An 11,277-nucleotide genomic window follows, 5' to 3' on the forward strand; every position below is an offset into this window, starting at 1 on the left:
CACTTGAACAGTACCCCATAGAAATAAAAATCAATTTATTGAATCATAAGGCCAAGAAAAAAAAAATTTCACCGGCAGAATGAAGGATGTAACTGAGGAGAGTAACAGAGTCCAAATATTCCATATAAGATACATTCAAGCAGTGCTTAGAGTCACCCAGGAGATGATAAAGTATGACAACTATCTTACTGTGGATGAGCTGTGGAGTCCACGCTGACTGGTCCAAAAGAAAAGGAACATAACAAAATAGATGTCAAACATGTTCCCATTGGGACGGACTTGTAAACATAACGAAAAGTAACACACACACGTGATCATGATGCGTGTGCGTCTTGGATAGCAAAGAGACACACACATGTACGCTTCAGCACCTTGCCCGTCAATTTGATTCCACTGTTTGGTTGAAGTGACGCTTCCCATCCAGGTACAACATGGACTCTGTGGAACAAACAATATACACAAACACAATGAAGGGATGGGACAAATGTGTAAAATAACACAATGGTAGATTTAATTCAGTAGAGTAGCACACTGAAAAATACTTTTTGGAATACCAGTTCTGACCTCATTTGAAAGTTCTAATTAAATCTGTTGGAAAGGTTTTGCTGGTGTTACAGTTGACGCCGACTACATCCAGTGACAACAGTCTGTTAGTGCCCTCTAGCGATGAAACGTTGCTACTGCAGTCAAGCAGTGAAAATCACGCACGCCCTTGTGCTCACCTCCGTACGTCTGAGGGACAATGTTGGGGACGTCGCGGTCTGACGCGAAGGTGAAGTGGAAGACGTTGGTAGTGTTATGCTGGCGGGTCAGCGGGTCGAAGACTTCGCTGTGGACTCGGACTTGGATGTGCTTGCCCTCCGTGTAACATACCTGAGAAGAGAACAAGTTCTGTTGTTGTTGCTGCTTTCTGCACCCTATGTGCTTTCGTCCTGACCTGCGACGAGAGCAGCAGCAGGGATCCGATCTCCACGGGCTTCCGGAAGAGAATGTCGTCAACGGCCAACAGACTGGGCCGACACCCTCTGTGCCACGCACACACGCACACAGTTGGGTCACATTGCATGTGCGCTTTTTGTGTATTTCTTTCCAATGTCACACTGACCCAAAGGAGCAGGCGTTGGCCCAGCCCAGCTCATAAGCCTTCCTCATCAGGAAACCTCCAAAAATCCTGTTGAAGATGTTCCTTTCCTGACACACATATACACACACACACAGTGTCAATGTGTTTACTTGAAGGCATTTGAAAGAAATGTGAGTTCACCTGCGGGTGGCAGATCTCCAATCCTTTCAGCTTCGCGTCTTCCATCCAAACCGAGTTGGGAGGCAACACCCGACTGCGGAAGCTCACCGTCCTTCAAGGAAGACGCGAAAATCAGAGAGCGCATGAGCACCGCTATTTGCAATAAACAGTGTCAGATTTATTCTCGGTAAATATTTTGTGGGCTCCGTTCAAATAAAAGAAAATGAAGATTGAATGAAGGTAGCGTCCTCTCACTTGGTGTCCAGCGTGTTGAGAAAGAGGCCATGAACGATTTTCCTTTCCTCGGCCGTGGGCGCCACTTTCAAAAGGGAGGCTGTGCTCAGCTCCACCCGACGGGACTTGTTAGCTGGAGAGCGCGCAAGTTGAGAAAATGGAGGTCACATGCCACGGCACATATGCGGGGTCGCCTACCTTCTCCCTGCATGAGGAGTTCCTCCTCTTCTGGAGCTTTTGGACTGAGAGGATTTACAAAGGCGGCTCTGGAAACGAGTCGGACACCAAAGTTAAAGTGGGTCAGTGGGCTTCCTGATGTCAACTGCGTCGTACCTCTTGTTCTCTGGGTCGCGTGCCACCATCACAAAGGTGGCATCCAGAACCGGTGCATACGCTCCGTTGCGATACTGAAACAGCAACAATTAAAGCTGTATGGACTGAAATATTGGGACGCCGCAACCACTTTGTACCTGGGTCATATACATCTTGGCTTCAATGGAGGTCTTCCCCACCCAGGTCACGTGACCCGTGAACTTGATGTCGCAGTCCGGATAGATCACCTGCTGCCTCATGTCTGCAAACAGCAGTTGTCCTTCCGTCACCACGACAACATCGCAAGTGTGTGAAATTCTTACCGATTTTGTCCACAAGGGCGGTGACAATGGACAATGGCGACCTCTTCAGGGCAGGATTGTACGTGTGCGAGTATGAAATGAGCACTGAAGAAGAAATAATTCAGTATTAAGAGGGCCTCAAAATCTAATGTTAAAGGCTGTCAAGTTGATACCTGCCAAACTGTCCAAGTCCTCCAGGATGCGTCCAAACCTGACAAAGACAAAAAGCAAGTGAGGACGTCAGCGTCGCGTTTGCTGATGCGGCGGAGGCGGTGCTGCTACCTGACGGTGTTATGGAAGGTGAGGTATTTCTCTCGCAGCTGCGGCTCGGAACCTAGAGGGAGGTGGACCTCCAGGAGGCTGTCCTTCATACTCTTGGCGGGAAGCTCACTTTGGGAACGGGCCAACTTGGACGACAGCGAGACGCGTTCCGCCATGGCCTGCTGGTGGTCGCTGCGCATGACATCATTGTCAAACACAAGATGGCATCATTGAGCTGAAAAAGGACAGGCATTTCAGATTTCATCATATTCTGCTGATCATTGCGTACCTCCAGTTGGTGGAAGCTCCCACAATTTCTCTCAGCCTGTTCCGCACTGGAACAAATCAAATTACAAATCATGATCATAAACAGAATCTCGCAACAATAAAAAGCTGGAACATGACATTTTCTCAGTGAAGAGTCCACAGGGGGAGAAAGGAAACTACAAGAAGAAACAGCACACAAGAATAGTTAACAGGCAAGACCAGTCCCAGTGCAGCAGGGAGTATTTAGCCGCGCTGTGGAAGGAACAGGAAGTGACGTTCATTCCTTGTGAGACGCAGACGGAGGCAGGCATGGAAGCAGCCAGATGGCCAGGAGACATGCCAGAGCGGGTAAACGTGGTTAGCACTAATTAGGGATGGGCGATGTGGTGTGCTACTCTTGATAACACAGGTATCATGTTCATGGAGACCCGGCGCTCTTCACAGAGGATAAAGAATAAATGACTTTGAGTCCTCTTATGTTGCCGAACTGTTCAACACGTAGCGTAAATTGTTACTGCAAAATATGCTAATTAGCATTCGCTTTAAGAAAGCAGATTTAAAGGCTATGCTATGTGGTTGTTTTAGATAGACAAGGTGTCGTTCTCTTAGTTTTAGTTTGACAGTAAACGTCAACTAGAAGTGACATTAAACAGTATGAAGCCGCTTTTTTTGGGAAGAACTGTTCACTATCGCCCAACCCTAACACTGCTAATGATGTTATTTTAATTGTTGTGCATTTGATTACCAACACACCGTTTGACACGTGCAACAGAGGATTTCCTGCGGAAAAACAAAACACATCACATACACACACAGCGCTTCCTGTGACGGCAGCTCATAAAACTAATTATTTCAATCGCACATTCTTTTAAATCAATTCGCGCACAAGGCGATGATGGTAATGAGGCACGAGTCTAACCTTCGGCCATATCAGGTGCACATCCCTTCTTCACCGCCGAGCACAGAAGTCTTTTGCTCGCCAGGGACGCGGAAGATCGGAGACATGACATCAACCTGGACACACACAATTATTATTATTTTGGTAGAAAGATTTCAGATTATTTTCTGGTGGCAATTTTTACATAATATTCATGTGACTGGAATTACTTCATTAACCAAATAGAAATAATTAGCATCACTATTATATGCTATCTTTTTATGTGTTAAGTACGCTGACTAATGTTAGAAATCGTCTGTAAGATATATTGCCTGCTTCATGTGTCAAGATTTGCAATTGTACGCGAGCCTACAACACGCGATGCTAAGATTTAGATTAATTTGCCTTATCGTGTAGACGTCAAGAATCATTGCGAGTAGTTTTCCTAAATTATGTCGATTGCAGACACACCCCGACTGCCTCACCAACTCAGTGTGGGTACTTCACCCTCCAGCCAAGCCCGAACCCTAACACACGAACTCCTGTGTCTTTTTCCGACTATGGTGGCGCCCTGCCAAAAACTACTTCTCGGAAGCTGCTAGCAAGAACGCACGAAAAGAATAAGACAAACCTCTTTGAGAACATCGCGCCGAGAAGAACGCAGACGAGCTGTCATGAAGAGAAAAAATAAAGAGTCGCTTTTCCACTCCTTGTTCCAACAGAACTATGTGGACCATAGATTCAAGGGAGACGGGCCCTTCCGCGTTGGGATGAGTCACGCCCACTGGGTGATGACGCATTAAAATGTGGACGGATTTGTCACGGCCGCGTTGTACCAAGTTTGTCCGGCAGAGGACGCCAAGGTTTGATGCAAATCACCTGGAAACACCCCCACCCCACCCATTTTCTGAACCGCTTAGTCCCCACGGGGGTCGCGGGAGTGCTGGAGCCTATCCCAGCCGTCATCGGGCAGTAGGTGGGGGACACCCTGAACCGGTTGCCAGCCAATCGCAGGGCACACAGAGACAAACAACCATTTGCACACGCACTCACACCTAGGGACAATTTGGAGTCTCCAATCGGCCTACCAAGCATGTTTTTGGGATGTGGGAAGAAACCGGAGTGCCCGGAGAAAACCCACGCGGGCCCGGGAGAACATGCAAACTTCACACAAGGAGGGCCTGGAAACAGTCGTGGTTTATTTTTCGCATCCCGGCGATATTACGACACTTCACATCCACCCCCACGACACTGATTTTTTTTTTTTTTTTTAAATCAATCGCGACTAGTGTTTAAACACCATTAGTTCATGCACATATTATCAGACTTATCCAATTTACCAATGTCCAAAGAAAACAAAAGAAAGAAAAACATAAATGAAGAAAGATACATAAATAATAAAAAAGAAAAAGTGTAGTGTTTTGTTTACAAGACCTCAGGTAGACTTGCTGTGTCTTCAGAGAAGCCATAAAACAATTTAATTTCTTGTCTTATCTGCCAACCACCTGTAATAAAATACCTACACTTTATGGTATAAAAGATGTCACACAAGATGAGTTGTTTTGTTAATTGTAATGTAATGTTTTTTTCTATGAGGACAGCAGTCTGACTCTTATGGAAAAGAAATAAAGCACTAAGCAACAAACTCTGTTTCTCCTTTGAGAACCAGACTAAAACTGTACCGTGTAGTACTCATATTTTTGTTATGAATGAGCAACCTAAAGATCATCATCCAATAACTTATTAACCACCGTGTGGCTGATAAAATGTCAGTCTTATCTGTGTGAACGTTCATTCAGGAAGAGAATATGATGTACATGTAGTGAGTCTGCAAAGGTTGAACCGGGACAACAGGACTATTGTTGTTTATTTGAGATGTTTCTGTTTTTAAGGTCAAGTTAAAATTAAATGTTTCTTCAGTTCCACACTTTGTTGTTGCCCTGGGTGGCGGTTAGTGAAACAGCAGTCCTGCATAACCGTTCCTGGCGCCTTGTTGAAAAAGCTTTTTTGGGACACTCAGAATTACGAAATCTGTAGGGGGAAGAATGTCAGATGCTAAGTGATGCCTCAAAGTTCCTCCATTGTTGACAGAGCTTTTCCAGTTTGACATATACACAGCAAAAACTGGAGTGTTGAATCAACTCCCACAGAGTCAATTTTAACACTTTTTGCGGGTTTATATAGCTCCACACTCTACAGAGTTAAATTAACACTTTCAAAATAGTTAATTATTTAACACTGTACCTAGAGTTACTTTTTAACTCCCTAGACTGGGTTGAATTAACACTATATCGAGTTACATTAACACTATATCAGAGTTACTTTTTAACTCCCTAGACTGGGTTGAATTAACACTATATCGAGTTACATTAACACTATATCAGAGTTCCTTTTTAACTCCCTAAACTGTGTTAAATTAACACTATATCGAGTTACATTAACACTATATCAGAGTTCCTTTTTAACTCCCTAAACTGTGTTAAATTAACACTATATCGAGTTACATTAACACTATATCAGAGTTCCTTTTTAACTCTCTAAACTGGGTTAAATTAACACTATCGATTTACATTATATCAAAGCTCCTTTTTAACTTCCTAAATTGGGTTAAATTGACACTACATAGTTAAAAAAAAAACAGTACAATACAACCATTAAAATGACAATTCCAAGAAAAATGCATTTTCAAAAACACAATTTATTTTAACTTTTCCCCCAATGCAGTCAGTTAAAACATGAGGGTATAATGTACAAACCTCCATCTGCTTACCATTTATTTTAAGAACTTTCCCCCAATGCAGTCAGTTAAAACATAATAAACGAGGGTATAATGTACAAACTGTCATCTGCTTTACCATATGAGCTTTGAATATCAAATGGTTTGTGACATTTGAGTTCAGTCATTTTCATGACACACCTCTCTTCAGTTGGTAAAACTTTGAAGGCATGGTGGTGTTCAACAAACATCTCTGTAAATAGCTTTTTTGTCAAAAAATAAACGTCATCTTCAACCAGAAGTACATCATCTATTTGACAAAAGACTGGCATGTCTTCCTCCATGGAACTGCAAACAACAAGTCCACCTTTGTACTCAACACCATCGACTTTAACCCAACTTTAAAAAGAAAAAGAAAAAGAAATACACAGAATGAACGAACAATTGAAGTCCAGTAACATAAAATCAATCGGTCTTTATTAATCACAAGACTATTGAACTGTAATTGCTTATAACAAATTCTATCGAACAAAACTCACTTGGTGCCTCATCAAGTTCACTTCCTGGAGACTCTGCGGCCTGCAGCATTCGGCGCAGCTCAGGTGTTGGGGTGAGCCGCTTGGCCTCTTTGATGACGTTATCTCTGAAGAACGGATCCCATTTCTGGAGCAGCAGGTTGGAAACCTCCTCTTCAAACAGGAGTGTGAAGTCTTGATTCATCTATAAGAAAGCAAATGTACTACTACCACATTCAGCACATTTCAAGGCATTCTAAAAATCCCATTTCATACTTACCAATCCCTTTGTATCCAGGAATCTTGGGAAGATGGAGAAGATATCTTGAGTTTTGTCTGAGTCGTGGATGAGTTTTTGGCGATTCTGAAAGGTCTCTCTCATCTTCAGAAAAATTACGGAACTGTCTGTTGTATGGTTGAGCAAGGAGATGGCTTCCTGGTATGCATCCCCATCAAGCTGCTGGTCAACAACAATGGACCTGCGCACATTTGGGCCTCCTGAAAAAAAGCACACAATTCTTTCAAGAAAAAAAACAAGAAACACCCTAGATGAAGTTGTAAGAAAGAAAGAAAAATGAGGGGTACTTAGAGAAAGAAAGACAGTTGCGTAGAGAGAGAGATAGATAGAGAGAGAGAGAGATAGAGAGAGAGATAGATAGAGATAGATAGAGATAGAGATAGAGAGAGAGATAGAGAGAGAGATAGAGAGAGAGATAGAGAGAGAGATAGAGAGAGAGATAGAGAGAGAGATAGAGAGAGAGAGAGATAGAGAGATAGAGATAGAGAGATAGATAGAGAGATAGATAGAGAGATAGAGAGAGAGATAGAGAGATAGATAGAGAGATAGATAGAGAGATAGAGAGATAGAGAGAGAGATAGATAGAGAGAGAGAGAGATAGATAGAGATAGATAGATAGAGATAGATAGAGAGATAGAGAGATAGAGAGATAGATAGATAGATAGATAGATAGATAGATAGATAGATAGATAGATAGATAGATAGATAGATAGATAGATAGATAGATAGATAGATAGACTGACCTCCTCCTGGGGAAAAGCCAGTGGGGCTACTTGTAGATGCATGTCCTCTTCGAATCTTTCTCTGAATCGTTTTCAGACGCCAAGAAATGTATCCGGTGCTGCTTGCAGCATCATAGAAATGTTCCTAAAATGGAAAAACATTCAAAATTAATGTGATGTCAACCTCATAAGCTACTGTGAAATTTCAGAATCTAAATGTTACTGTAATGTAGACAAAACATGAAAATTATGTAAACAGAGAGTACAATAATAATGACTATACATAGCCTTTCTTGGAGTATGGGTCTTTGAGGGACGGGAACACTGTCACTATCCCAAGAGCGTACTCTTCTCGAACAGCTTTGCTGGGGAGTTGCCTGAGAAAAGATCAAATTAGCATTAATACAAGGGCCAAGTAGTTAACTTGTTAATAAAAAAAGGATAGTACAGACAAATAGAACACACATACCCGTGTTTATCAATCATGTGTGCCACTATTATATTGACCAACTTTCTTCTGGTAGCATCTGTTAGAGTTTTTGTTGTGTGATACTCTTGGAGGACCTCTTCACCACCTGAGCTGGTACCAAGGACATCTTCAATCAACTTTGAAAAAGAAGCAAAAAAACAAATGTGATAAACTGCCTTTCTAGAGTTTAAGGATGACAAATGTTGATTTTAAGAAACCTGTGAGTACTTAGCACAACCTTTCTAGCAGATGCTGCAGTAAGTGGGCCCTCAAGTCTTGGTTTCTTCCTAGGAACCTCATCTAGGAGTATAGTTGATGTACTTGCACATGAACTGAAGCTTGAATCAGAATAATCGGATGGAGAGGACAAGGAGCAATCGGAAAATTCTAAAAAAAAAAAAAAAAAAAAAGAAGGGGGGTGTTTATTTGCAGTATACAAAAAGTCATAGAAGATTTTTGATCTAACCAAGCCAACGGCACACCATAGACTCAACTCATTTAATCAATTGATTCTCAGTCTTGATAGGCAATTCAGAAATATTTTCAGAAATTGTTTTAAAGGCATGAATTAGATTAATCAAAAATACATTTGGTATTCATATTGGATTTATGTCAGTTAAAATGACATTTAAACCATTTAATAAAAGTCAGGCTGAATGTCCCTGTTGTGTAACCACAAAGAATGATATTGAATATTTGATCCACCTTTAAGTGTATTAAATGACTTAATTCTGAAAACATTAAATTGAAATTGTTTACTGTATTTCTGTACTTATAAATTTGCATTAGTGTTTTACACATTGCATTATGTAATTTACCCCTTTACATTTCTCACCGTCATTTGAGAAAACTGATAGAGTCACATTGCCTTGGCTGACAAGGTCACTGAAAATGTCCTCATCAACTTCTGTCCCTGTTGCATCTTTGTACACTAATTTTGCGTCAGGTGGCAGGCAAAATCTCTCGATGACTGGAAAAGACAAGATACATCTGAGTGGACCTTTAAGATAGCACTGATCTTGCCTCATTTCACATTCAATAATTTAATCCACCACTGTAAACAAATTCAGAGATAATCCCCTGCATAAAATACATTCCCTTTTCAGTCCAAATCTTAAAAGAAAGGGGCGTTGTTCTGCCCTTTATATCAAACCAAGCATAAGTAAAACAAAAACAAACCTTTGTCATGGAACTGCACAAAATCAAAACATCCATCAACCTCATCCAACTTCACATACTTCTGCTGTTGGCAATACCGAACCTGGATCAACATTTTTCTGAGACATGCAACAACAAACAAATGTCAGTAAACACTTAACATGCAAGAAATAATTATTTAACACTCACATAAACGTTGTGTATCATGCAAGAAATTGTTTCATTATTAATTTCACTGCATGTCTAAGATTAAACACATTCAGCAGCTGCTGGGAGGCTGTTAAAACATGCCACAGCAGGCCCAGTGGAAACACTCTCATTGATGAACGTGGCAGCGACTAGCTGTAGTGACTGCAGCACATGCTACCGTAATTAACATTTACATTTGAGGCAAAACTGATTTATTAAAACATTCCCCTCTGTTAAAAGCTGGTTTTCAGCGACCAAACAAACACAACACAGCACCAGTAAAGTTGACCCTTTATAGTCTGACTGCCCACTACATTACCTACATTACCCATTAATCAGAGTTATTAACCACACCTGTATGATCAGAGCCTCGGACACTCGTCTCGGTGCAGTGGCACAGGGAGTCTGCCACACAGGCACCCAACTGCAATTGTTTAGGCTAATTATTTCACTCTAGCCGTGGCTCCTACGCAAAGTGCGGGGTTTATTGCATGAATTAACTCCTCACTTCGTGTTGGAGCCAAAGTTCATCCTGTCGGGGCTTATTTCTCCATAACAACCTCTGAACTGTTTATCCCTTACTTATTCTAGAGGGTTATGGTTAGGATTAGGGTTAAAGTTAGATTAATGGACGCAGAAATTAACAAGTGTATGGTCGGAGAAATGGGAAGAGGGAGTATTGGGCAGTCGGACTGATGCCATGCACCCGCCATGAACTTCAAGTTAGCTTGTTAACATGTGCTAACGTTAGCCCCAAACTATATTCGACAGTTAAATATGAAGCCTTGTTTATACAACCTCTCAAGCACGCGTGAGACTTGGTAAAATGCAAAGGATAACATAGGAAACCGTTTTTTTATTAATGTTTATTTTTTAGCAAGTGGTAACGTTAGTGGTGAAGTTAACATTGCATTAAAAAAAAATCCAAACGTTCGCTGTCCAGTGCCAACCACAAAAAATGCTTAGCAAAGTTACATAAATATTCTCAGCAGATGTTTAATTCAATGTTATTGTTCCTACAAGTTTGATTTTGTAGCTTACCTCTCGTGTAAAAGTCCAACTCCGCATCCATTCCTGATTCCAGCAGCGAAATAAACGACGGTTGACCACGCCACGCACAGGAGACTATTGATTGATGCACGGGTTCACCCTGCTGAAAGCCCAGGGGCATAACACATGGGGTTACCTGGACTGAAGCCCAGGGGCCTATCAAGCAAGTTAACTCGGCCGAGATGCACTTTACATCTCTACAGAGTTGATTTGCTTAGGTTGGAATAACTCTGTTAAATAACTCCAACACTGAACACCATTTTAATCAGAATGTGTTAAAATGACACTTTGAGAGTTGAAATCAACTCTGACATGTTTAACCCTGAAATTTCAACACTCCAGTTTTTGCTGTGTAGCCTATGGCTTTGTTGACGCTTCTTTCAAACCAGCATTGCCCCCTGTGCAGAATTCGAGCGTTAAAAATACATCCATCCATCCATCGATCCTATCCCAGCCGTCATCGGGCAGTAGGCGGGGGACACTCTGAGCCGGTTGCCAGCCAATCGCAGGGCACACAGAGACAAACAACCATTTGCACTCGCACTTACACCTAGGGACAATTTGGAGTGCTCAATCGGCCTACCAAGCATGTTTTTGGGATGTGGGAGGAAACCGGAGTGCCCGGAGAAAACTCACGCGGGCCGGGGGAGAACATACAACAGAA

General features: G+C 42.0%; 2 protein-coding genes across 8 annotated transcripts; both read right to left on the reverse strand.

The window, feature by feature from the left end:
- Positions 1-20: 20 nt before the first annotated feature.
- LOC133143464 (acyl-coenzyme A thioesterase 9, mitochondrial-like) lies at positions 21-4,292 on the reverse strand. Of its 4 annotated transcripts, none has more exons than XR_009710423.1 (17): positions 4,128-4,292; positions 3,539-3,633; positions 3,373-3,399; positions 2,642-2,687; positions 2,374-2,544; positions 2,265-2,302; positions 2,113-2,196; positions 1,948-2,051; positions 1,811-1,884; positions 1,676-1,743; positions 1,499-1,610; positions 1,265-1,355; positions 1,106-1,191; positions 938-1,025; positions 723-873; positions 311-438; positions 21-213 (listed from the first exon to the last, which is right to left on the reverse strand). XR_009710423.1 is itself a non-coding variant. In XM_061265350.1 (16 exons), the coding sequence occupies exons 1-16, from the start codon at positions 4,139-4,141 to the stop codon at positions 380-382; spliced, it is 1,308 nt and encodes a 435-aa protein (XP_061121334.1). In that variant the 5' UTR covers positions 4,142-4,292; the 3' UTR covers positions 21-379. The 4 variants fall into 4 exon arrangements, 2 of the variants coding, with proteins under 2 accessions (XP_061121334.1, XP_061121335.1); XR_009710422.1 differs by having other exon boundaries at positions 21-217; XM_061265350.1 differs by having other exon boundaries at positions 21-438.
- A 1,882-nt stretch (positions 4,293-6,174) lies between these two features.
- LOC133143902 (uncharacterized) lies at positions 6,175-10,942 on the reverse strand. 4 transcript variants are annotated; one of them, XM_061266161.1, is made up of 10 exons: positions 10,605-10,941; positions 9,396-9,493; positions 9,052-9,186; positions 8,455-8,603; positions 8,217-8,353; positions 8,031-8,124; positions 7,769-7,892; positions 7,008-7,225; positions 6,752-6,932; positions 6,175-6,611 (listed from the first exon to the last, which is right to left on the reverse strand). In XM_061266161.1, exons 2-10 carry the CDS (start codon positions 9,487-9,489, stop codon positions 6,523-6,525), a joined length of 1,221 nt encoding a protein of 406 aa, XP_061122145.1. In that variant the 5' UTR covers positions 9,490-9,493; positions 10,605-10,941; the 3' UTR covers positions 6,175-6,522. The 4 variants fall into 4 exon arrangements, with proteins under 4 accessions (XP_061122145.1, XP_061122144.1, XP_061122147.1 ...); XM_061266160.1 differs by lacking the exon at positions 9,396-9,493 and having other exon boundaries at positions 10,605-10,942; XM_061266163.1 differs by lacking the exon at positions 9,052-9,186.
- Positions 10,943-11,277: the final 335 nt, after the last annotated feature.

Source organism: Syngnathus typhle, linkage group LG19, assembly GCF_033458585.1.
Source record: "Syngnathus typhle isolate RoL2023-S1 ecotype Sweden linkage group LG19, RoL_Styp_1.0, whole genome shotgun sequence".
Lineage (NCBI taxonomy): Eukaryota > Metazoa > Chordata > Actinopteri > Syngnathiformes > Syngnathidae > Syngnathus > Syngnathus typhle.

Excerpts from the sequence above, each read along its gene's own strand:
- LOC133143902 (XM_061266160.1), bottom strand. The coding sequence starts at position 10,734 with ATGCCCCTGGGCTTTCAGCAGGGTGAACCCGTGCATCAATCAATAGTC. Across the intron at positions 8,125-8,216 it reads CACATGATTGATAAACACGG|GCAACTCCCCAGCAAAGCTG; the intron begins GTATGTGTGTTC and ends ATCTTTTCTCAG. Across the intron at positions 7,226-7,768 it reads TGGCTTTTCCCCAGGAGGAG|GAGGCCCAAATGTGCGCAGG; the intron begins GTCAGTCTATCT and ends GCTTTTTTTCAG.
- LOC133143464 (XM_061265350.1), bottom strand. Across the intron at positions 1,026-1,105 it reads GCCAACGCCTGCTCCTTTGG|AGGGTGTCGGCCCAGTCTGT; the intron begins GTCAGTGTGACA and ends TGCGTGGCACAG. Across the intron at positions 874-937 it reads TGCTGCTGCTCTCGTCGCAG|GTATGTTACACGGAGGGCAA; the intron begins GTCAGGACGAAA and ends TTCTCTTCTCAG.